Raw genomic sequence first — 25620 nt, 5'->3', positions numbered from 1 at the left:
TGACCCAAACTTCCAGTTTGGAACACCGGCTTGGAGAAATCTGGGATGCAGCTAAATGGAATTGTTCTGAGTGAATTTCTATAATGTGAAGATTATTTTTCTCATTCATTTCCAGTAGTAAGTTGGAGATATGTACATTTGGGAAAGATAGACTATATTTTGACTATATTTTGTATTGCTTTGGTTGGTTTTCTTTTTTTTTTTTTTAAATATATTTTATTGATTTTTTACAGAGAGGAAGGGAGAGGGATAGAGAGTTAGAAACATCGATGAGAGAGAAACATCGATCAGCTGCCTCCTGCACACCCCCTACTGGGGATGTGCCCGCAACCAAGGTACATACCCTTGATCGGAATCGAACCTGGGACCCTTCAGTCCACAGGCCGACGCTCTATCCACTGAGCCAAACCGGTTTCGGCTGGTTGGTTTTCTTAGGCCCCACTGTAATAGTCAGAGGAGGCTTAGCGCTGTCCCAAACAACCCAGCTTTCAGTGTCTGAATACCAGGCCCCACACCACACTGGACTGTGGGTGAGGAGTGGGCTCTCTCCACACAGTCATGCAAGCACCCAGGCCCTTTCTTCTGCTGGTTCCACCTTCTTCAAGGCCCAGTCCATTCAGGTTCAGACAGAAACAGAGAGGGAGGACCAAGCAGGGGAGGGCCTGGATGTAGCACACATTTCTTTCGCTCATATGCCATTGGCCAGAACTCAGTCACATGGCCACACCCACTGCAAGGAAGTCGGGGGAGATCTGGAAAATGCCACCATGTGCCAAGAGAAGAGAAGCCGATATTGAGCCCTAGCAGCCTCTGCCACACCCATGTAGCCCAGAAAGGACTAGAAGTGTAGCAAACTTGGAAAAAAATTCATATTCAAGATACAAAGAGCTTTTAACAAAATAATCCTGGTATTCTGCATGTTAGTGTGAATATTACACTCTGCACAAAACTGATCCCCAGTTTTAAATATTGAAAACATGACAAACCACACCAGAAACTCCAATCGTATAAGGGTCTTTTAAGGAAGATGCAAAGTTGTTTTGGTTTTGGGTTTTTCTCCCCCAACATTATAATCTTCTTTTCAAGTTTGGCTAGTTGCCCCTCTTCAGGCAACTTTCAGCATTGGGGTCTTAGACTGAGAAATCTGGTCCATACAATATCTGGAAATATGCTGAAATGGCCCAGATGGTCTGCAGAAGAGGGGTCTAGTTCTGGCTGGCCTGGTGCTGTGGTCACTTCCTGCTCACTTCTCTCTTCCACAGCCCGGGGTGCATCTGCATTTCGTGGAGCTGGGCTCTGGCCCTGCTGTGTGCCTCTGCCATGGATTTCCTGAGAGCTGGTTCTCTTGGAGGTACCAGGTAAGGAAAACTGGGTAAAGGTACACCCCAGTCAGGTGAGGCAAGGAGAAAGCCTAGATGGTGTGCCCCAACCTGAATGTCATTAAGAAGCAAAATCTTACAGTGGAGCATTATTGCCAAAGTATGGCTGTGGTATTGCAGAAATGTTGGGGCTGGAGATTGCTCCAGACCTCACCTGTGTTAGTCCATATGCTACTTTTGCAGATTAAAAAAGAAAAAGCAGACTTCTTCAAGACACTTTATGCCACCTGCTGGAAGTCTTTACAATGATTATAGAAATCTGCAAGGTCTTTGCTAGGAAAGGTGCTCCCTTAGATGCGGCATTAGATGCAGTGCACAAACCCTACCACCGGTGGTCCATGGCAGCCCGATCCAGGTGGGCTTGTTCCAGCTCCATGGAGATACCTGGTAATGTCAGGTGGCACTTTGAATTGAGCCATTTACAAGAGCAGGGGGATAGAGGAAGCAAAGCGGGAGTGTCAGCCAAACACTTACAAGACTACATTGGTATGTACTTGAGTTGTTTGTTTTCTAGATCCCAGCTCTGGTCCAGGCGGGTTTCCGGGTACTAGCTGTGGACATGAAAGGCTACGGAGACTCATCCGCTCCTCCTGGTGGGTTAGCCGTTGGTCATGCCTTCTGACTGTTCAAGTTCTCCACAGCACTGGCTTCCTCTGGTCCCAGGTCAGAGCAGGCAGTCCTTCAAGTTCAGACTTTGCCTGACTTTGTCCCTCCCCCTCCTGCAGTGTCCTTGGTCTATGCAGTTTGGGTCCCAGATGTCTCTGCTCCTCCTACTCTGGATGAATATGAGAAGCCCAATAGCCTGTGTCCTGAGGATGTCTCCTGCTAGTTGGTGGGGATGTAGAGTGTGCGATGTACCATCCAGCTCCAGAACATTTTCATCCTGCAGAACTGGGACTCCATACCCATTAAATAATAACTCTTCATTCCTCCTTCCCCAGTCCTTTGCAAGGACCCTTTTGCTTTCTGTCTCTGTGAAGTTGACTACACTAGGGGCCTCATATAAGTGGATCAAACAGTATTTATCCTTTTGTGAATCGCTTATTTCACTTATGATAATGTCTTCAAGGTTCATTCATGTTGCATCACAATTTCCAATTTCCTTCTTTTTAAGGCTGAATAATATTCCATTGAATGGATATACCACATTTGTTTATCTGTTCATCCATCAACGGACCCTTGGGTTGCCTTCACCTTTTGACTATTGTGAATAATGCTGCTTTAAACATGGGTGTGCAAATATCTGTTTGAGTCCCTCTTTTCAGTTCTTTGGGTTATATATCCAGAAGTCAAATTGCTGGATCATATGGTAATTTATAGGCCACATTCTTAACCCAGCATCTATGGATCCCAGTGGAAGTTTATCCAAGGATGGGTATCAGGGATAAATCCTGAGACCCTGAGACCAAATGTGGGTTTATGAGCATTTTTCATTGTTTTGATCAGTTTTAGAGGGGTCTTCAGCCCAAAACTGTTTAAGAACCCAAGGTATGGAGGCAGGAACCTGAAACAGCCAGGTTTGCTGCAAAACTCCTGGTCCCTCCAAGTGTCAGCTATGCTGTTAGCAGTGTTGACTTGGTGAGCCAACCCAGCTGTTCAAAACCCTTTTTTTGAGCTGCTTCCCCCAATTTAAATTTAATTATTCCCCTAGTAATTAAATTTTAAAATAATTAAAATTTAATTATTAAAATGTCTATTCCAGTGGTTCTCAACCTTCCTAATGCTGCGACCCTTTAATACAGTTCCTCATGTTGTGGTGACTCCCAACCATAAAATTATTTTCGTTGATACCTCATAACTGTAATTTTGCTACTGTTATGAATCGTAATGTAAATATCTGTGTTTTCCGATGGTCTTAAGTGACCCCTGTGAAAGGGTCGTTCAATCCCCAAAGGGGTCGCGACCCACAGGTTGAGAACCGCTGGTCTATTCATCTATACTGCAATTTTCCCTGAATCCCCTAGGCATAATTTAGTAATATAATTTATCATTCAGTCTAGAACACTATTAAAAGTAAAAGAAATGTACTATTAATAATAACACATATATACTGAAACTGGGACTTACGTTCATACCCGAATTATAACTCATTTTTTAAAATAAAACCATAATTTACACATTAACTATTGTTGAATATTTTGCATAACATGAATTCTAAAGCCAAGCATAATAATTTGGAATACATACACACCTTCACATCTTTTGTGTATAAGTTTTATATAATTTGTTAATAGGTTTTAAGTAACAAGTTATTTTCCCTAAAATTTTGAAGCCTTTGTCACTACTTTCTAGTTTCCCTGTTGCTACTGAGAAATCCCATGCCATTCTGACCAATAAGCCTTTCTATGTGACCATTTATTTTTTCTTCCTTAGTCTTGACACTTTAGGGTCTTTTCTTTATCTGTTTATTCTAAAATGTTATGATATTGTGCTATGATATAGGTGTGTTTTTTTCATATACTTTGCTGGATACATTCATCTTTCAGTTCTTGGAACTTTTTTTAATCATTTCTTTGGTAATTTTTCTTCCTTTTTCTTTTTCCTTTCTGGAATTGCTAATATTGTTAAAATACTCATACTACTCAAAACAATCTACTAGTACAGATTCAATGCAATCTCTAGCAAAATCCCAATAGTATTTTTTACAGAAAAAGAAAACACAATTTTGCAATTCATGTGGCTCCACAAAAGACCAATAGTCAAATCAATCAGAGAGAACAAAACTGGAGGACTCACACATCCTGAGTTAAAAATATATTAAATATACAGTAATCAAAACAGTATGGTACTGGCATAAAGGCAGATACACAGACCAATGGAACAGAATATAGAGCCCAGAAATAAATCCACCCATATACGGTCAACCGCTCTTCAACAAGAGTGCCAAGAACACACACTATGGAAAGGATAGTCTCCTCAACAAATAGCGTAGGGAAAATGAAATATTCACATACAAAAGATTGAAGTTGGACCCTTATCTTACACCTTACCTTACAAAAAAAAAAAAAAAAAAATCAACTCACCTGGCCAGCGTTGCTGAGTAGTTGAGCATCAACCTATGAACCAGGAGGTCACAGTTTGATTTCAGTTGGGGCACATCCCAGTGTGGAGCGTGCAGGAGGCAGCCTATCAATGATTCTCTCTCATCATTGATGTTTCTATCTCTCTCTCCTCCTCCCTTCCTCTCTGAAATCAATAAAAAAATATATTTTTAAAAATCAACTAAAAATGGAATAAAATTTAAATATAAGACTTGAAACTAAACCTCCTAGAAGAAAACATAGGGAAAAAGCTTCATGACATTGGTCTTGGTAATGATTTCATGGATGTGATACCAAAAGCACAGGCAACAAAAACAAAAGTAAGCAAGTAGACTGCTTCAATCTAAGAATTTAATAAGCTAGGTTTGTTTGTTTGTTTGTTTGTTTGTTTGTTTGTTTGTTTATTTTTGGCAAATGGACCCTTTTAGTTTGTTAGTAATTTTTAATCATGCAAATTAAATACATATATATTTTTTTTCTAAATTGCAGAAATAGAAGAATATTCCTTGGAAATGTTATGCAAGGTAAGAAGGGTCTTTGGGTGACATCTGTAATATCTTTTCCATCCTGGAATTTTTACTGTTATAAGACAGAAATGTGGGTACTCGTTTAAATCCTAGGGAAACATCATTTCACAGAATTTAGGTGTAAATTCTTACTGAAAGTTGAGATAACATTTCAAAATGATAGTCAACGTTTGCTGTATGGAAGAGGAAACTGAGTCACAAGGAGGGAAAGTCATTGCCTGAGGTCAACAGCCAGTAGAGCCAGGTTTGAACCCTACCATAGCTCCCCCATCTCCCCTCTTAGCCACGCCACCAGATTGTCTTTCCAGTCCTGGGAATTTTAAAAATCACTATATTTTGGTAAAAGATGTTGGTGGCCAGACCTAAGGATTATTGTATGGATTGGTGACTGTAATGGCATTCCTATTCTAAGATGGCCATAAGCACCATGGGGGAGGGGGACCCTCATCTCCTAGCTTGCAGGGGGAGGAAGGGGCAGACCTTCTTAGAACAAAAGCAAAGGCTGGAGGGGTCAAGGGAAAGAAACAGGAAACTGGCAATAATTCTGATTACATTCAAATTACAAAAAGCAACCATCTCAGAGTCACCAGTTGTGTGGCGCTCCCCCCATTCAGCCCCTGACGCAGCCTTTGCATCTCATAAGGGAGCATGGGTAAAAGCATAGTTTCCAGTTAGGGTTGTTTTTCCTTCCTCAATTTCTAAGTCTTTGCCTCCCCCACTCTGCCACTTCTGAGAGGATGCTGGAAAGAGAAGAGAGATAACTCAAAAGCCAGTGAAATGATTGAACGTTGTGTTAGTTCGCTCTGGCTGCCATAACAAAGTACTACAGACTGAGTGGCTAAAGCAACAGCAATTTATTCTCTTGCCATTTCGGAGGCTGGAAGTCTGAGATCAGGGTGTCAGCATGGTTTATTTGAGGCTTCTAGATGAGGCTTGAAGATGGCCATCTTCTCCCTGTGTCTTCACATGGTTTTTCCTCTGTGTGCATCTATGTCCAAATCTCCTCTTCTTTTTTTAAAAATGTTTTTTAATTGATTTTTTTTGAGAGAGAAAGGGAGGGAGAGAGAGAGAGAAACATCCATGAGACATCTGTTGGCTGCCTCCTACACACCCCCTACTGGGGATCGAGCCTGCAGCCTAAGCACGTGCCCTGATGGGGAATTGATCTGGCGACCTCTCAGTGAATGGGACGATGCTCAACCAACTGAGCCACACTAACAGGGCTAAATCTCCTCTTCTTATAAGGACACAAGTCATTGGATTAGGGCTCACCCTAATTACCTCATTTTAACTTTCATCACCTTTTTAATGACCCCATCTTCAAATACAGTCACATTCGGAGGTACCGAGGGTTAGGGCTTCCACCTATGAATTTTAGGGAGATAAAATTCAATCCAAAACAAAGGCTGACACAGTAATTTTAATCTGGAAGTGGCTGAGGTGGGTGGATACAATTTCTGATTTTTTGATATGTTTTCTTTCTTAGGACATGGTAACCTTCCTAGATAAATTGGTAAGTAATAATTTTGAACTGATCTCTTTGGAGAATTCTGTTTGGGTCTGGGCAATTAAAACAAGATGTAAGCCTTTCAAGGTGTTAGCTTTTGGAGCCCTGGAGTGGAGTGGCAGGTTCTAGGAAAGGCACACTTTGGGACAGTGGGAGGTGGGTGGTTGGACAGAAGAAATTACCAAGGCAGAGATGGAGAGCAGTGTAGAGATGAGTTTATTTATTTACTTATTTACTTTTTGTTTCATCAAAAGCATCTACCAGGGATTAAGATACCTCTGTTTGCTTGAGTCAAGAAGTTTGGAAAATATCCTATAGGCTAATGTTTTCACAACTTTTTAAAACTTACATTTCTTTTGAAATGTCTAAAATAAAATGTCTTCATTTAACATTATTTGGAATGTCAAACTCAAAACAAATCAACAAGGGTGACCTACGAATATGCTTTTGCAGAGCACACGTACTATTCCTGAGATAATAACTCAGTGACAGCCTCCTCCCCTCCTCAGTAAGGCCATGGTGCAAAATGAAAACAGGAGAGGGGCAGCTAGGAGAGCCTCAAAGCAGTGGGATTTATCACTTGGTAAGGGGTGTGAGAGTCAAGGGAAAATTCCAGTACAACACCCAGGCAGGGTTCCAGGCACTAGTAAATGAGGCAAAAATGCCACGGTCCCTGACCTCTGCAGATTCTCAGGCCTAGGAATTGGCACTGGAACTTTTGAGTACGCTGGGGACGTCTAAGAGGACACGGCCCAGTGTGGCCGCCCCAGGCCTGATGCTATAATGACCTTACATGGCGTGATCAGTGGAGGAGTCCCTAGGAAGTGAATGAGAGAATTGCATCTGAGGGTTTGGGCCTAGGGGAGAGCACGGGCCTTGGGCTCTCAGCACCTCACCCCAGAAACCTGCCCACATTCGCATCCCTTCTTTATCCTTTGCTAGGGCATCCTCCAAGCGGTGTTCATTGGCCACGACTGGGGTGGCATGCTGGTATGGAGCATGGCTCTCTTCTACCCTGAGAGAGTGAGGTAATTAGGCCGGGAGCAATAAGAATTTGGGTAAGACTGGGACTGAATTCCCATCAGAATCCGTCCTTCGGTCTCAAACCCCAGAAAACGTCTTGAAAACAAATAGGTTATCTGGGAAGGTACCACCTTAGCTCCTTCATGCCCATTGACACATTAACAAGGAGAGCTTTATGAGCTAATGTCTTAGAGAGTGAGGCCTGTCCCGGTTACTGGTAGTGGGACAGATAAGTCAGAGACAGTATTCAGTGGGCATGCAGGAGAAGGATGGTAGATCGTGAGGGGAGTGGGGGTGGGGGGGTGGGAGGGGGGCAGCAGGGGTGTTGGGTTTATAGAATTAAGCATCAGGAGAGACTTCAGTCCTGGACAGGGATTCAGAAAATGTGGCTTCCAATTTTGCCCTGAATTGGCTGTGTGACAAATCACTTCATTAGGCCTTGTGTCCTCAGCCACAAAGTGGCAACCTGACTACACAACCTGCAACGTGCTGTACAGATGTCAGGCTAGAAAGGCATTTCATGATCGCCGTCACATCATTCAGGATTGTTCTTAGAACGGCATTTCAGAGCTGCAGCAGGAGCTTTCAGATGGTGGGTTTCGAATCTAGAGAGGCGGGTGGTTTTTTGCAGCCACACTCCTTTTGAGCTGGCAACCAAAATTAAAACTTGTCTGATTTTCCGTTTCAGCCTGGGATCTTAGCAAGTTAAATAAGCATTATCCTTACTAGCCATCTGGATTTCTATAACGAATCTAGTTCCTTTTTATTTGGCTAAGTTTATAAGAACGAAAACACAGTAGAACTAGGTTCAGCTCAAACCCAGCTCAAATGGTAGAGTGGGATCAAAGACTAAGAAAAAGCAAACATTTTCTAAAATATTTATAATTTATTCACACTCTTGCTTTTCTGATCTCTTTAGTTTCTCTCTCTGTCCTCCCTCATTCAAAGGCAAAATAAGAGCTCAGTTCTTAACAATTGGATTCACCAAAGTTTCTCTACCTACCAGGTTAGATGCCAAGTTCAGATTCCCACCAGGTCTTCCATGACACCCAGATCCAGAAATGTTTTATCCCCCTGAGCACCCACGGAATTCTGTGCTGTTCTCACGCTTATATCACAGTCTGTCTCATAATAAAGTCATGGGTGTATTTGTATAGCTTTTCTTATTAAGTTATAACTAGAGGCCTGGTGCATGAAATTCGTGCACCGGGGGGGTGTCCCTCAGCCCAGCCTGCACCCTCTCCAACCTGGGACCCCTCGAGGGATGTCCAACTGCCCGTTTAGGCCCGATTCCACCTAAATGGGCAGTCAGACATCCCTCTCACAATCCAGGACTGCTGGCTCCCAACTGCTCACCTGCCTTCCTGATTGCCCCTAACCGCTTCTGCCTGCCAGCCTGATCACCCCCTAACCACTCCCCTGCCAGCCTGATTGATGCCTAAATGCTCCCCTGCCAACCTGATTGCCCCTAACCACCCTCCCCTGCAGGTCTGGTCCCCCCAACTGCCCTCCCCTGCAGGCCTGGGTCCCCCCCAACTGCCTTTCCCTACAGGCCCAGTCGCCCCCAACTTCCCTCCCTTGCAGGCCTGGTCCCTCCCAACTGCCCTCCCCTGCTGGCCATCTTGTGGTGGCCATCTTGTGTCCACATGGGGGCAACCATCTTTGACCACATGGGGACAGCCATCTTGTGTGTTGGAGTGATGGTCAATTTGTATATTACTCTTTTATTAGATAGGATAAGCTCCTTGAATACTGATTTTATATTTTTTTCTCCCCTAGTATATAGCATGGAATTATACTCAACACAGGACAGACACAGTGAGTGAAGGAAGGAAGGAAAAAATGCTAAAAACTAGGGAGAAATTGTAGTGTTCACATATTCTGAACAAGGTTGATATACTACATGTAGTTGTGTGTGTGCTCTGTCTGTCTTCATCTAAGGCAAGTGAGAATACTGCAGTTTATGGGGGTGGGGTGGGTTGGGGAGGGGATACACTGGGCTGGGAGTCAAGAAATCTGAGTGCGGATCCCATTCTCGCACACACTGATGTGTGAGAGCTTGTGCACATCACTTTCCCGCTTTGAGCTTTGGCTTGATGTGTAAGGTCCTTTCTGGTCCTTATAGACTGTTGTCTTACAGGTCTAAGTCTTGGTGCCTCTTCTTTCCATAGGGCAGTGGCAAGTTTGAATACTCCCTTCATGCCAGCAAACCCCAATGTGTCCCTGATGGAGACAATCAAAGCCAATCCTGTTTTTAATTACCAGCTCTATTTCCAAGAACCGGTAAGTTTGGGGCCCTGAGATCAGTGACCCCAGCAAGGTATTTTTCTTCTTTCCCTTTCTCTCCCCTCCCCATTGGCTTGATGTATCTCTGTCCTCTTTAATTTTCTGTGGCTTTAGTCAGAAATTATTGTACAAATGGGCTTAGGTGAAACTGACTCCAGAGCTCAGCTAGTCCTTTCCAGGTCATGGCGTGTGTGTGTGTGTGTGTGTGTGTGTGTGTGTGTGTGTGTGTATTTGGGGTGGTGAGGGGAACAGGAGTGGGGGTGACAGCACACCAGCTTCTCCTGCTTCCTCAAAACTGTGGAGTGGGAGCTGAGCACTGGTTTGGAGCTGTTTCCTCTTAGTCCTCTGTTTCCTCTTAGCTGTTTCCTGAGATTGGGGTAGATCCCACCTCTTGTTGGTGACAGCCCCTGGCCTCTTGCCAGGGACCTGGTATATCGGCTTCTTGAGGAGTAAGGTTTGTGATCACAGGGAGAAGCAGAGCCTAAAAGCCCTGCACTGGCCCTTTGTGTGCTTTGGGAGATGTGGAGGGGTTGCTAGGTGTCACCCCATGTGCCCCAACACCCAGGATGCCCTTTGGAGCTTGGGTGATATGTGTGATGGGGTGTCACTGCCACATTTCATGGGGATTCACTGAGAGCAGCTACGTGAGCCAGCATCATCTGCCTCCCTAACCCCATAGCTGACCTCAGCTGTGGGGGTACCTGCTGGTCATTCATTTGTGGACTCTGGACCCAATGTCCAGCTACATCCAGGCAATTCCAGAAAGGATAAAAGAAGTTTCCTTAACACTGTAAAGAGAGAAGATGGATCAAATTCATTAATCAAGAACACAAGAGTGTTTCCCCACATCTCTCACCCAGCTGTTGACCTTCCGATGCTTGAAGGTCGTACCATTTATAGCAAAGGTCACAACCAACCCAGTTTTATTGTGTGTTTTTTTATAATATACTAGAGGCCCGGTGCATGGATTTGTGCACAGGGTAGGGGGGCGGAGACCCTCAGCCTGGCCTGTGCTCTCTCGCAATCTGGGACCCCTCGGGGGATGTAACCGTGCGCCAAGCGGCAGGTGGCCAGGGAGGAGCCCAAGCCAGGGCCAGGCCCCGTGCTCATCCCAGCCCGCTGTGCCTGGTGCCACCGCTTGGTAGCACTGCTGCTGAGCTGGGAGAGGCTCTCGCCACCGCCGCAGCTGGTCTCACCAGCCGTGAGCCCAGCTTCTGGCTGAGCGGTGCTCCCCCTGTGATAGCACACTGACCATCAGGGGGCAGTTCCTGCATTGAGCGTCTGCCCTGGTGGTCAGTGCGTGTCATAGCGACTGGTTGATGGAATTTCGGTCATAACGGTCACTTATGCTTTTATATATATAGATTTTTATTTATTTCTGAGAGGACAGGAGAGATAGAGAGAGAGAAATAACAATGATGAGAGAGAGTCATTGATCGGCTGCCTCCTACACACCCCACACTGGGGATCAAGCCCGCAACCTGAGCACGTGCCCTGATCCGGAATCAAACTGTGACCTCCTGGTTCATAGTTTGATGCTCAACCACTGAACCATGCTGGCCAGGCAACAACCACCCCAGTTTTGATTCAGTGAGTAACTTTTCTCTAAGAGATGGTGCCTCGAAAGAGGAAGTTTTTTTTCGAGCACTAACCTGACCCACTCAGTAAAATGCCAGATGTGTCCAGCAATGTCATGAAAAGACACTCAAAGTATCACATCCTCCACGGAAGCCAGAGCCCTCCCGAGCCACAGCCCAGAGTGTGGGAAGAGCCAGCTTCCTTATGTTTGAATGGGGTCACAATGACCTTAATTAGTTTGAAGTCATCCTGCTCTTGAAGGATGGGTATGATTAGATGGCATAGCAGTCAGTTAGGGCTGCCATAGCCTCTGTGCAGGTGGCTGTGTCCAAATTTCCTCTCTTTATAAGGACACCTGTCTCAGACCCTATCTCCCAGTACCATTACATTCTGAGCTGCTAGGGGTCAGGACTTCATAGGAACTTCGGGGAGACGCAGTTCAGCCCGTAACAGGTGGGTAAAGGGAAGAACAGACAGGGTCCCTTGTGAAAGAAATAGGAGGATGACAACAGGAGGGGGACAGTGTGGGGGAAGGGTGGGGACTGTGAGAAACAGGGATCTTTGGAATGCGATACGTGAGTGGGACTGGAAGGAGGTAGGTTCCTTGTGCAAAGCCTGGAAAGGAGCCCCAAGTTGTAGTCGATGTCAGCGATGGTGGAGGTTCATCACCCCATCACAGGTGGCCCGTGAAAATCCTTCCAGCTGGACTAGAAATCGGAGTCCAGTCTAAGGTGTGTTGTTCTGCTTGTCGCCCTTTCCCGGGAGTTTCCTTCACCTAATACAGCTCACACTGGGGAAGCATCGGGTGAGGGGGAGGGAAGCAAACGGTGGATCTTGGTTCTTGAGTGGCAGCTCCTTGGCCTCTGGGAATTGAGGAGGGGACAGAGTGCCACACTAAATTGGGAAGCTGGGTTTGGGTCCCTCTCACCTCTTATTTGACCCATTTTTAATCTCTGGCTCTGCTTGGCTCCCACCACGAGAGTCCAACCCCCTCCCACTGCCCTCTGTGTACCCAGAGCTCCCCTCCCAGAGCACCCCACCCTGCAGGCCTCTTCATCGCCTCGAATGCCCCATGCACCTTTGTCACTTCTCACCCTTGTACCTTCTCCCCTAGCCCAGCCCCAAGCCCTGTGTATAGGTTACAATAGGCCCTCAACACTCTGGCCCCACCAGTGGGGTTCCCCATGTGGAGAATCCAGAGGGAGAGAGAGGGTGTGGGGTTTCGGGTCCACTTTTTTCTCTTCTACCCCTTTTTTTTCTCTTTTTCATCCTTTGGACTGAACATTTGTAAGAAGACTCCTGGCTGCTATGAAACAAAGGTGCCCCGTAATGTGTGTGAGGCATTGAGCATTACAAATATGTTCAAAGTTCAGAAATATTTTAACTAGTATTACTGTGAAGAACATTCATTATTTCATCTAGTGCATATTTGTGCATCTTCTATTATGTGCCCTCGAAGGGCTTCAGGGCTCCCCAAGGTTTCTTCAGACTACACTTTGAGAAATACTGCTTTATAAAAAGCTGTATTCATGTAATTACAGGAGATAGAAAAAAGGAAGTAGTAGCTTCACTGTATATTGTGTTTTGATCAAACTTCATTTAGAGTATCAGTGAGATTTAGCTCATTAAAGTTATTTTTATTGTTTTTTAAGTTGTAAAATACACATAACATCAAATTTATCATTTTAACTGTACAGTTCAGTGGCATTAAGCACATTCACATTGTTATGCAACCATCACCACCATCCTCTCTCGAACTCTCTTCATCTTGCAGAACTGAAACTCTGTCCCCGTTAAACATTAACTCCCCACTCACTCCTCCCCCCCAGACCCTGGCAGCCCCATTCTGCTTTCTGCATCTGTGAATTTTACTCCTCTAAGTGGAATCATCCAGTGTTTGTCCTTTTGTGTCTGGCTTATTTCACTTAGCATTATGTCCTCAGGGTTCATTCACACTGTAGCATGTGTCAGAATTTCCTTTCTCTTTAAGACAATGATAGCCTACTGTACGTGACATTTGTTTCTTCATTCACCCATCGATGGACAGTGGGATGGACAGTGGGGTTGCAGCTACTGCTTTTTTGAGTGCCAGATGCAGTTAGTTGTGTTCACAACAGGCCTGTGGCATCTCTCCCGGCTTTTCAGCTGAGCAAGCAGAGACTCTGACAGGCTTACTAACTGGCTGATACTAGGTACATGACGGGGTCAGGATGATGACCTGGTCTTGCTTGACTTCAGAGCCCATGTGCCTCCCCTTATGCCACGCTGGAAGGGAGCTTGGACTTGATTGTGTCTTGTGCGTCCCAGAAAAGAGGGGAGGAGCAAACGAGGATAAGCTCAAAGTCCTCATTGGAAAAGTGACCTCAGGGGAAAGACACTAAATCATTGCAGTCCTAGTGGGACAGAGTGTTTGGTTTCAAAGGTTGATACAGTCATTGTGAAAAAAATCAGTACCTCTATTGTTCTCTTACAGCAGCTGGGTTTAAAATCTGCAGGAAGAGTTTGGGGATGGTTTTGTTCTTAAGAACAAAGCCTCTTGTCAGGGAAATGGTGGATATTCAAATCAATGATCTGGCCACTTCCAGGAGCCCAGGAATCCTGCTGACACGGTCAGGGTAAGCACAGAGCAGGGTCTGAAGGAGAAACCGTGCACCTGCTTCTGCCAGCATGTCTGCTACCTACTCAGTGATGGAGCGAGTCCCTTCCTATCTCTGGCCCTCGGCTTCCTCATCGGAAAAAGGATGGTCTCACTGGATGGCTTTCAAATAGGTTATAGCTGCAAATGTAAGCTAAATTCAGGCCAATAAGTTAAATATGACAGGTACAACTCTCTGCTTCAGGGATGGCTGTTGGTAGACAGCCTTCCTTCCTAGCTCTCCTCCCAACTGGGTTCCCATCACTCTCCAGCCTGGAGGAATCATCCTTGAGGGCTCAAGGTCACTCAGACTCTCTCAGCCTAAGGAAGGCTCCACTGTGCTGGTGCACTCAGCCCCCCTTCCCCCTCGTGCTCTAGTTTGCTGAGCACTGTGGGGTGTGGCTTAGGCAAATTCCAGGTTTAGATCCAGCCACACCCCCAGCTCTTTGAACCCTTAGCCCACGTGTTTACTATCTTGCCCTGAGAATGTGCCAAGTCTGGTGGAAACTAATACTAAAAGGTGTGTTTTTCTTTGCTTGGCAAAGAAGGGATAATAGGCTTTGCATTTGTACTTGTAAGAAAAGGAGGACGAGGAGGCAGCAAAGACAAAAAATGAGCTTTAAAAAAAGTACTGAGTTGTGTAAAATAAAAAGTCAAATCCCCCTTCACTCATCTAGAACTAGCTACTGTGAATGGTTTGGTATTTCCCATTTTTAAAAAATATACTTTTAAGTGTGTGTGTGTGTGCACAGGAGTGTATACATAATTTTTAGTATAAATTGAATCATTCTGCTTTTTTATTCAATAGATCTTAGACAGATTTTCCTATCAGTACATATAGATTTACCTCATTCCTTTTCAGATGGACCATGATTCATTTCACCCGTCCTCAACTGAGAAGCTGTGAGCTGCCTTCCTCATCAGTCTTTGTCATGGTTTTGTTTTTGTGCCATTCATGGAAGACCCTCATGGCATTTCATTTTTGTTTTCTTCAATGGGTGGTGTTACGTTATAGTGAAAAGAACCAAATACTGAGGGGCTTAGAGTCTGGAGTTCTCGTTTCCAGCCTGGCCATTTATAATCCACCTTCGAACAAGGTCACACCTCAACCTGAGGGTCTTCATCCTCGAGATGGCCTTCCCACCTCAGTGCTGTGTGATCAGCGAGTGTGGCGTCAGAGTGACTCAGGGTGCCACGGCCGCTCTGAGGCCTGACTCCTCTCTCTCATCTGCCTGGCCAAGCTGCAGGGAATAATAAATAGTTTCCTCCTTTTGCCCAGCCATCAGATGCCTCTATCCCCTGGCATCCTCAACCCCAGAGACAACCCTGTTTTCTGGCGTGCTTTGAGAGAACTTGGCCCCAGAGTTCCACAGAAATTCCAGTCATTATCAAGGTAGACGGAACATGAATCAGAGCTGCCGTCCCCGGCCCGCTGATTAGAGGGAGGCTCCCATCTCCCCTGTGAGACCGTGTCTGTGGTCTTGGCTGCTGAGGCACAGAAGCTGCCCACACTCGTGCTTTGTGGGAGCTCCCTGGATTTTCTATGGACCCTCTTGGCATCTTTTCGCTCTCGAAGGACCATTTGAGGGCCAAAGCCCCGCCCAGACCTCTGGCCTGCGATGATGCCTCCACACACTGAGATTCACCCCTGGGCTCCTGAACAGCAGTGGTTTCTGGGATGGGGCTGCTCTCAATAAATAAGAGTGATGACTCGTGGCGACAGGGCTGACCGGGGCTTTCATCGATCACTTTAAATGTACTTCCTCCCGTGGCTGTTTCTTGCCTCAGCATCCATCGTATAGCAGATTGATTCTCCATCATAATTGAATCTTACAGATGTAAGGGATTGTAATTAACGCGACAACATCACTTTCCTCATAAAATCACAAACTGCAGACCCAGCACCGCCTCATGACAAATGTGTCCTTTGCTGCGGTGCTGGCATCCTGTGGATCCAGAGCTCTCATGATCTGCAATATGCAGAGCAAACAATGCAGTGGGGAAGGAACTCTTGCATTGTGCAGGGACAGAGGGCACTGGCCACTGCAGTGCCTTATTGCCTGGCTTATGGGACCCTCCTCTCTGGGAACATTCCTCGGAGAGGGACGTACATACTGTCAGCCTCTACCCAGGACCAGTCACAGTTATCCCGGGAATAAGATGAGTGGATGCTTCCCTGCTCTCAGGGAGCTCCAAGTAGACACATCAAAGGCTCTGTGGGAACCAAGAAGGGCAGAGTTATTTTATTGTGAAGGGGGAAGACAGGACTTCATGGAGAAGGCAGTGTTTGGGACAGATATTGAAGGCTTCTTGAAGGCCAAACTGAGGGATGTAGGTGTTCTTGGTGGAAGCTACAATATTTTAAATCAGGGAGGTGGGAAAGCAGGGCACCCATTTAGAAAACATGCTGCAATCCAGTTTAGTTGTTAACCTGGGTGTGTTTAGGTGAGCAGTTGGAAAGGAGGAGATAAAAATAGATTGGCACTTTGCTATAGACTGAATGTTTGTGTCCACTCCCCACCCTCACCCCACCACAAATTCATATCTTGAAATCTAATCCTGATGTGATGTTAATAGGAGGTGGACCCTTTGGGAGATGATTGGGTCTCAAGGGCGGAGCCCTCATAAATGGATTAGTGCCCTTATAAAAAGAAACCCCAGATAGTCCCCTGCCCCCTTCCACCATGTGAGAACACAGTGAGAAGAAGCCATCTATGAACCAGGAAGTGGGCTCTCACCAGACACTGAATCTGCTGGGGCCTTGATCTTGGACATCCCAGCCTCCAGACTAAATAAGTATCTGTGTTTGTAAACTACACAATTTGTGGTTCTGTTATAGCAACTGGAATGGACTGCCACGCTCTGCCTCAGTTCCTTTCCATAACACTGGTCCCCTCAGGGACTGTGTGGAGGAAGGATCTCTTGTATTTCTGAGTGGTTGCCCCTGGTGGATCCGTGCTCAGAGACAGCTGACTTCCTTTACACTTTGTTTTAGGGAGTGGCTGAGGCTGAACTGGAAGAGGACCTGTATCGGACTTTCAAACTCTTTTTCAGAGCAAATGATGAGGTGAGGGGTATAGGGGTGAAAGGGTAGAAGGGGGATAGGTAGTAGGGAGGGGGAGCTGCAGAAGTGCAAAGGTCTCTAGATGGCCTCCCTCGGAGGATGGGGTGGGGACTGGAGGCTGGGAATGAGCAAGCTGGCCTTCTTTCCTTTGATTTCTGTAGTCAGGGTGAGTGGGATCCTCACTCTACCAGTCACACTAATGGGGGAAGGTCATGTCCTCACTACCACACACCAGTAAAGCTTTGAAACTAAAATAAAAGAATGGTTATAATAGTGACTGTGGAGAAATTATACCATTTTTACCAACATGCATAATTGTTTCTCAAAGCCCCAAATTAACTGCTGTTTCAACCCTTTTCATGAACAACCACAGTTGCTTATAATGGTTTATCTCCACACCCTCCACCCACCCTCATATAGTCAGTGCCTGCTTAGCCTTTCCCCTGTTTGCCACTTTCTGTGCTGACCACTTCTAGCACCTCACTCTTTTATATTGAGTTCAATTGCTTCTTTCTGAAGGACCTTCTTTTGTAGTTAGCTCTTTCCAGTCTGTTAGTAGTAAATTCATAATGTTTTTTGGCCAGAAAAATGTCTTTATTTTGCTTTCAATCTTGAAGAATAGTTTGAATATAGAATTCTAGGTTGACAATTGTTTTTTCTTTTAGAGGCTCCTGTCATTGTTTATGCAAAATCTGCCTCAGGTCTACCCTATTATTGTTTTTTTTAGTGGTGTTTAATCTGCAGGTTAACCCATCTTTGAAGTTTTGTGTGTGTTTTTTGTTTCAATGAACACTTTTTGAAATTTATTAAAGTTTTATTTGGTTCCTTTTCAAATCACTCTGATCTATTGTTCTGTTCTTGTTTTTCAGTTTCTTTTATGTTTTTAGTAATTTTAAGCATATTCATTTTCAATCTCTCCCTCTCTCTCTCGCAAGTTCTATCATTTGATATTCACTGTTTGCTATGTTTGCTATCTCTTGTGATGGGATTTGGAGGAGGGGGTGGGAGAGAGAAGAGAGGGAGTTTTGTAATTTTGGTTTGTGAGCTCATCTTCAAGCAGCACTGCATCTGTGCCAGTTGGCTTCAGCTGGGATTGAGGAAATGGCCCTCTTGTGTTTTAGCACTGGCTGCTTCTGTCAGACATCCTGGTGGTGTTACTAGCCCAGCCTCACTTTGTTGTGGTTGTTGACTTTGCTTCTTGGGGATTTCCAGATCATGGAGACAGTGTAAATTCAAACCCAAGTACTTGTGAAGGCAGGGGTAGCCATGAATTTCTGGGTGAACATTTTTTGGTTTCCTCTTAGTTCCAAACCGAATGGACCAACTCCTTTGACATCTCTCTGTCATGATGGGTGGGACCACAGATTTACTGTGGAGGGTCTTATTTTTAACTTCCCATCTGCCATAGACCTAAGGTCTCATCTCTTATTCCCATTGGTTGATATAATCAAATTCTTATATCACCAAGACCTGCAAGGGCTCGGGGGGCGGGGTGGCTGGGGTGGGCAGCCTGGGCCCAGAGCTTTGATTGTTAGCTATTTCTGCTGTGACCCCTGAGGACTTGCCTACCTCTCGGGAGTTTAGCATGTTTGGTGACCTGTTCCAGCATATTTACTTTACCCATGACATAATCTCCACCTTTTCTTCCTACAGGTTGCGCTCAACACATACAACGTCTGTGAAAATGGTAAGAGGTATTCTTAGGAGGGAAGTGAGACAGGGGGCCATGGCAGGAGCCAGCTGAGCATTAAATGAGCATTTCTCCATCTGACTCTATGAGCAGAAACAGCCACCTGCCAGCTCTGAACTATGACTTGCTTAACATAGTGTTCCCCGCAGGTGACTAACACTCCCCCTTAGCCCTGGGCTGACCACGGGGCCTCAGGTTCCTTTCCTTCAGGGACCTTTGGATTCAAGATGTTAAATAAACAGTAAGAGCTCGGAGGACTCTTAGAGCTTGTTAGGACAATCCCAGTCTCTACTGACAAGGACCGAGACCCAAGATAGGAACTGACATCTGCAGGGTCACCTGGTACAGGCAGAGGGAGAGTCGGGCTAGACCCCAAGCCAGGTATCCTCTGTCATAGTCCACTGTCCTCTCTTCCATCCCTGCCCCATGTCCTATCATTCCAGTTCCACCACATTTCCACCCTTGTCCTCCCTCCTGGGTTGGAAATAAGTGAGGAGTCAGAGCGGAGAACAGACTGGAGTTCATCCATGGCTCTGAGATCCAGCACTGTTCCCACAGACCTTAACTTTGCCCCAACACTCTGGCCTTACCATTATTCACTTGTATTTTTATTGATAATGAGGACACTACTACTTGTTTGTGCACCTACTGTGTACATCAAATGCTGGCCTAGCCCTCTTTAGATACATTATTTATAATCCTCATGACACCCTAAAAAATCCCATTATTATCTGTATTCTACACATGAGGACAATGGGGTTCAGAGAGTTAAGGAACTTGTCCACGTGGCCAGGTTCGGCTTAAACTCCTCTGGCCCTAAAGGCCATACTCCTCTCACTGGTCTCTCTTCCCTCTCGCCTCCTCCCTCCATTCCTTTTCTCGGTCACTCAGTCACTCTGCATTCCTTTGTTCTGCAGATGGTTTGAACTCACACTTGGTGAGGCAGGGACAGACATCCAAAGACATGCAGCAGAGTCGGGGAGTCCCAGGGGAGGCGGACGGACGGCAGGATGCAGGGAGGGGGGCAGAAGGGGTTCTCACCCCGGCCCTGAGACAACAGAGAGCTAGGAGCTCCAGCCTCCAGGGAGGATCAGGTGCTTCATCACAGAGAGGCACCTGCTCACATAGCCCTGCGATGTAGCTCACAGAAGGCTGCATCCCCCAGCTCCCGTGCCTCCGAAGCTTCCAGCCTGAGAAATGGCGGTGGTCCCTGGGCTGTCCATTAGCATCACGGGGTTGCCCCCCGCAGGACGGGGGACTGCCAGGACACAGTGTACACCCCTGAAAACAAATAAGATTCCACACCGAAGACACTGAGGGAGGGTCCATGAGTGAGCCGAGGGCAGCAGCACGCCTGGGCCTGGCCGGATTGTTTTCCAGGCTCCGAGGACGATCGGAGCAGGCACTTGTGAACATTCCAAGACTCTTAGTGGAGATATCTGAAGAGGGATGGAATTCATTAAGCTCTGGAGGAAAGGCTTCGTCTAGGGGAGAGGGAGAGCTGGAGGGCTGGCAGGGCCGGAGACAGGTGTCATCCTGGGACGGAGGTGTTTTGGAAGGACAGGAGGGCGTGGTCAGTCCTCGTGTGTGTCCTAGAGGCTGAGGCCTGGGTGTGACACTTGGGTTCTAGAATGACAGAGGCAACACAGACTTCTCTGACAGAGAGGAGAGGGGCTTCCTGTGGATAAGAGCGAATGAATGAAGGAGCACCAAGGGAGGCGGGAGGCAGTTAGGGGGTCAGCCTCCATTGCGAAGGCCGGCACTCCTTGCTGGGACCCCTGGCCGAGGGCGTGGGGTCGGAAACAAGCGGCTGTTTGCAGGAGGACTCTTTGTGAAAGCCCCGAAAGAGCCCAGCCTCAGCAGGCTGATGACCGAGGAGGACATCCGGTTCTACGTGCAGCAGTTCAAGAAGTCCGGTTTCAGGTACGCGGCGTGGTGCCCGGAACACAGGAGAGGGCTGGTCGGCACGGGCTGCTGTGCTCTGAGTGCAGGACACGCCCGATCCCCCCCACCCCGCCCCAGCGGCCCCTGCTTACCTGCCTCCGGTGGTGGGAGGCTCACCATCGGCTCTAGTTTGGGATGGCTCACCTCCCTCTACTTCATGGGCCCCCTCAGAGCGGATGCTTTTAACCTTTTTTCAGTCACGACCCCTGTGAGAATCAAATGACAGTTCTGAGTTCTTTCTTCAAAAAAACACCGACACTCAAAAACTGCATACATTTTTAGGGGGATTGGAGACCTCTCTCTCTTTTTAAACAGCTTTGTTGAGCTCTAGCCCGCATACCATAGAATTCACCCTCTGCAAGCGTCCAGGGCAGTGGAAACAGCCCATTCACAGAGCCGTGCAGTCATCACGTTCCATGTCAGGACCATTTCATCACCCCAAAAAGAAACGCCATTTTCTTAAGCAGTCAGCCCTCCCCCACTTCCTCTCCACCCCCTAGTCCTAGGCAGTCACTGCCCTCCATCTCCACACATTGGCCTACTCCGGACATTTCACATAAATGCAATACAGTGTGCGCCTTTGTACCTGGCTTCTGTCACTTAGCTGGTGCTCTCAGGGTTCTCCACGTTGTAGCCGGTGTCCAACCTCATGCCTTTGGCTCATCACGCTGATGTTCTGGGCCTCTGCTTTGGAACCACAAAGAATTGCTCCAACAGCCCCTTTCCTGCATAGCCCTTCGAATATTTACATGTTGCAAATCTTTGAAGCTCATGGTTTCTTTAAGGATGTTGCAGTTCACCACATGTCCATCCTTCTTCTCTCCCTCCTCTCTCTCCTTACACTTCCATCCTTTACTCCAACCCAAGGACACAGAAAGAGCCACGCCCTGGGCACTGCCTTGGTCAGCCCCGCCCGGAAGTCCTCTATACTATAGGCTTGGCTGGGAACGCCTGTGGCCCCCACCCGTTAGCCCCAGCATCCCTTGCACCACCACAACCTACAACCTTCCTTAAGTTTTTCTTTTCTTCTTCTTTTGAGGCGGAGACAATTTAAGAGTCTCAGGTTTGCGGACAGATTTGCTCTGGAAGGGAGCATAGAGATAATGTGGTCTCACGCCCTCCTTGTTCAGGAGGGAAAATTAAAAGTCCCAAAAGGGTATGTGGCTTGTCCAAGGTATTCCCAGGGCCTAGAGCTGTGAGACCCGAGAGCACCAACCCCGACTAGGCCCGACTAGGCCTGAGGACTGGGAGAGGGTTCTAGGTCCAGCCCAGGGCCACCCTGCTGTCCCTGAGGAGACATCTCTGCACCACCCCCTAAAGTCCCTTTTCCAGGGGTTTCCCAGGGCAGGGGAGTGGCCTCCGGATGGTGAGGGCGCTAAAGAAGCTCCCACCCTCTTACATGACAGCCCTGGGATAACACGGAGAGTCCTGTGGGGCCGGCTTCCGTGTGACAGCCCTCTCCACAGACCCTGTCCGCGAACCCCATGTGTCCCCAGGCCTGGCACTTAGGCACGATTGTGCTGGGCTCAGTCCTCTTTCCCCCAGAAGCTTGGCTCTCCCTGGGAGACTGGTGCCTGCTGGGTCCGCAGCACAGTCGTGGACTAAAAGCTTTCCTCTCTTTATTCCCTGATCTGCCCCCCCAGGGGTCCCCTAAACTGGTATCGAAACATAGACAGGAACTGGAAGTGGGGCTGCAAAGGCACAGGACGGAAGGTGAGTGCTGGGTTAGTGTGGCTCCCTCCCCCATGCGCGCACCCCGACCCCAGCTTCCCATTGCCCTGGGTCAGAGCTGGGGGTGGGCAGACTGGCCTGCTGGCTTCCTCCTTTCTGTCCTCTTCCCCTGGGCTTTTGGAAGGGCCTCCTCAAGGGTTTCCCTTGGGGCTTCTTTTGCTGACGCTTCTCTTGAAATGGGCGAAGGTGGCGTTAGGGACGGAGCAGGGGTCTGACTGGGTGACTGCAGCATCGGTCTGGGAGGCCCAGGTCTCCTGGTGGTGCCCCAGCTCAGGGCAGCGGATGGTCCAGGGTGACTCCCAAACGGTTCACTGAAGGAGAATCAGGTGTTCTCAGAGAGGCGGGGCCTCGCCTCGGCCTTATCACGTGAGCAAGTCAGTCCGTGGCTGTTTCCTCGTTTGTCCAGCAGAAGATGGTTTCCAATCTCTGGGTCTGCGATGGGAGTAATGGGGCCCCCAGTATACATTCAAAACATTCAAAACCTAAGGGTAATTGCGTTTTCAAGGTCCTCGCTCACTTGGGAGCCCCTGTCATCTTGTTGACTCTCTCAACTGTGAACACCCTCTATGTGTCAGGCACTGTGCTAGACTGCAGATTTTCCAACAAATAAAACAGACGAGGTCTCGGCCACACGGGTTCGTCTGGAGGCAAACAGCACAGAAAGCAGTGGTTCAGAGTGGGCTGGGATCTGACCCCTGTGTGGCCTGGGCCAACACACTTTAACTAGTTTGTTCTTTGTTGCTGCTTCTGTAATTTGGGAATGGCAAGAATGGTGCCTCCCTCTTGGGGCTAACATGTAACGATAACATGGGTTAATGCACATGAAATGCTTAGAACAGTGCCTAGCACATAGAAGTTCAATTAATGCTCCTTGTCATCACTCTAATCTGTGATTGACAAAAATTACAAAACCTGCCAAAACCGGTTTGGCTCAGTGGATAGAGCGTCAGCCTGTGGACTGGGGGGGTCCCAGGTTCGATTCCGGTCAAGGGCACGTGACTTGGTTGCGGGCACATCCCCAGTGGGGGGTGTGCAGGAGGCGGCTGATTGATGTTTCTCTCTCATCGATGTTTCTAACTCTCTATCCCTCTTCCTTCTTCTCTGTAAAAAATCAATAAAATATATTTAAAAAAAATTACAAAACCGCAGTTTGATGGGCAAACTCTCTCAAGGTGTGGATGGACATAATGTCAAAGATTCTGAGGAGGCGAACCCTGATGGTGCTTAAGTTGGGAATTCCCTTCTACAGTCACCTTTCAGATCTCCCTCCTCTCCCACCTCCTCCCGTGCCCCCCACCACCAGTTTACATTTTGACTTGGAACAGTCTAGAGTTTGCACAGCCCCACAGCGGCCTCGGATGACTTTCAGCACCAAAAGTATGTTTGCATGTCTCCTGGTTCTCATTTGGAGGACGGGGTTGCGGTGAGAAGCACATGGTTCCGCATGTGGGTAAAAAAATAGTGCAGATTTCTTAGTCAGGGACAAACTGAAGCTGTTTGAACGTTATAATGGCAGAGTGAGAACAAAGAGAACGAATGGAGGCTTTCATGGCCTCTCCAGGCCCCCTTTGTCAGTGAATAGAAGTCATTTTGCTGCCTCTACTGTCATGTTGGGAACAGTTGTGGCTGGCCCGTTCACTCTCTAGAGTCTTGGCTGCCCCTTTGAAGCATCCATTTAACTCAAAGAAAAGGAATATTGATCTCCATGCAAGGGCATTTCTTCCTTTCTTGTCCCATCCCACAGAGTGGGCCAGCCCAGGCATTCTTACACACACATGCACACACACACACACACACACACACACAGGCCCGTGTTGGTCACTGCACTGCTAAGTTCATCTATATTAGAAAACTCAGTCTTCTCCTTTACTTTCACACAAAACATTTCGCTTTTGGTCATAAAATGTGTGAGGGTTTTCCCCCAGCAGGCAATTCTCTGCAATATCAGCTGGTGTCCTACACTTTAACTACCAAATTCTAACACTATCTACCCGAGGTAGCATCAGATCCCACAGGTTAAGGGTTCAGTCCTATAAGACTCCCGCACCCCCCCACCCCGACACATACACATACTTCAGACACCAATCGTAAGTCCAGTTGTCACCTGTGCTTCTGACTAACCAGCTATAGATCTGAGGTTCCTACCACCCCTCCCTGGTTCGACCACTGTTTGCTAGAGTGGCTCACAGAACTCAGGGAGACTCTTACACCTACAAGCTTAGTAAAGGAGGAGAGACAGGACACAGGTGAGCAGCCACGTGGAGAAATACAAGCGTGAGGTCTGGGAGGGTGTGAGCGCTGGAGCCTCTGTCCCTGGGGAGCCGAGTGCCACCCTCCCAGGCACATGGGTGAGTTCCCCAGTGTGGGCACTCTCCAAACTCCATGCCACTGAGATTTTTATGGAGCTTCCTCAGGTGGGCACGATCAATTGCTCACTCCATTCCAGTCTTTCTCCCCTCTCTAGAGGAGGGGAGCCGGGGGGCGGGGACTGAAAACATAAACTTCTAATCATGGCTTGGTTTCTGGTGACCAGCCCCCATCCAGGAAACACCCAGAGTTGCCTCTCTAGAACAAAAGATGCTCCTCGTGGTCTTACCACTTGGGAATTTATAAGGGTTTTAGGAGCCCTGAGTCAGGGACGGGGTCAGAGACAAATATTAGATGCTCCCAGTGCTCCTGTCACTTAGAAATGCCCAGGGATGCCCGGCCAGCATGGCTCTGTGGTTGAGTGTTGACCTATGAACCAGGAGGTCATGGTTCAATTCCTGGTCAGGGTACATGCCCTGGTTGTGGGCTCGATTCCCAGTGTGGGGTGTGCAGGAGGCAGTCGATCAATGATTCTCTCCCACCATTGATGTTTCTTTCTGCCTCTCCCTTCCTCTCTGAAAGCAATAGGAAAAAAGAAGTGTCCAGCCCTGGCTGGTTTTGTTCAGTGGATAGAGTGTTGGTCTGTGGACTGGGAGGTCCCGGGTTTGATTCCGCCCAAGGGCACATGCCTGGGTTGCGGGCTTGATCCCCACTAGGGGGTGTGCAGGAAGCAGCCAATCAATGATTCTCTCTCATTGATGTTTCTATCTCTCCCTTCCTCTCTGAAATCAATAAAAAAGAAATATATTTTTTTAAAAATGTCCAGGCATTTCAGGAGCTCTATGCCAGAACCCAGAGGCAGAGACCAGTATATTTTCTACCGTCTCACATCACTCTCCTAGATCTCC

The 25620-nt window shown here is 47.4% G+C and overlaps 1 protein-coding gene across 1 annotated transcript in view; it reads left to right on the top strand.

Moving 5' to 3' along the window:
- The window catches only part of EPHX2 (epoxide hydrolase 2), a 65339-nt gene that overhangs the window by 36311 nt on the left and 3408 nt on the right, over nt 1-25620 (top strand). Inside the window, exons 7-16 of the mRNA XM_080675795.1 lie at nt 1263-1358; nt 1894-1972; nt 4910-4944; nt 6434-6460; nt 7397-7482; nt 9649-9760; nt 16972-17043; nt 18694-18727; nt 20551-20653; nt 22318-22387. Of these exons, the coding sequence (XP_080531921.1) occupies nt 1263-1358; nt 1894-1972; nt 4910-4944; nt 6434-6460; nt 7397-7482; nt 9649-9760; nt 16972-17043; nt 18694-18727; nt 20551-20653; nt 22318-22387 (714 nt within the window). The remainder of the gene's footprint in view (nt 1-1262; nt 1359-1893; nt 1973-4909; nt 4945-6433; nt 6461-7396; nt 7483-9648; nt 9761-16971; nt 17044-18693; nt 18728-20550; nt 20654-22317; nt 22388-25620) is intronic.

Source organism: Plecotus auritus, assembly GCF_963455305.1.
Source record: "Plecotus auritus genome assembly, chromosome: 6".
Lineage (NCBI taxonomy): Eukaryota > Metazoa > Chordata > Mammalia > Chiroptera > Vespertilionidae > Plecotus > Plecotus auritus.
The sequence above is the reverse complement of the archived record's forward strand: the minus strand, read 5'-3'. Positions and strand labels throughout refer to the sequence as shown.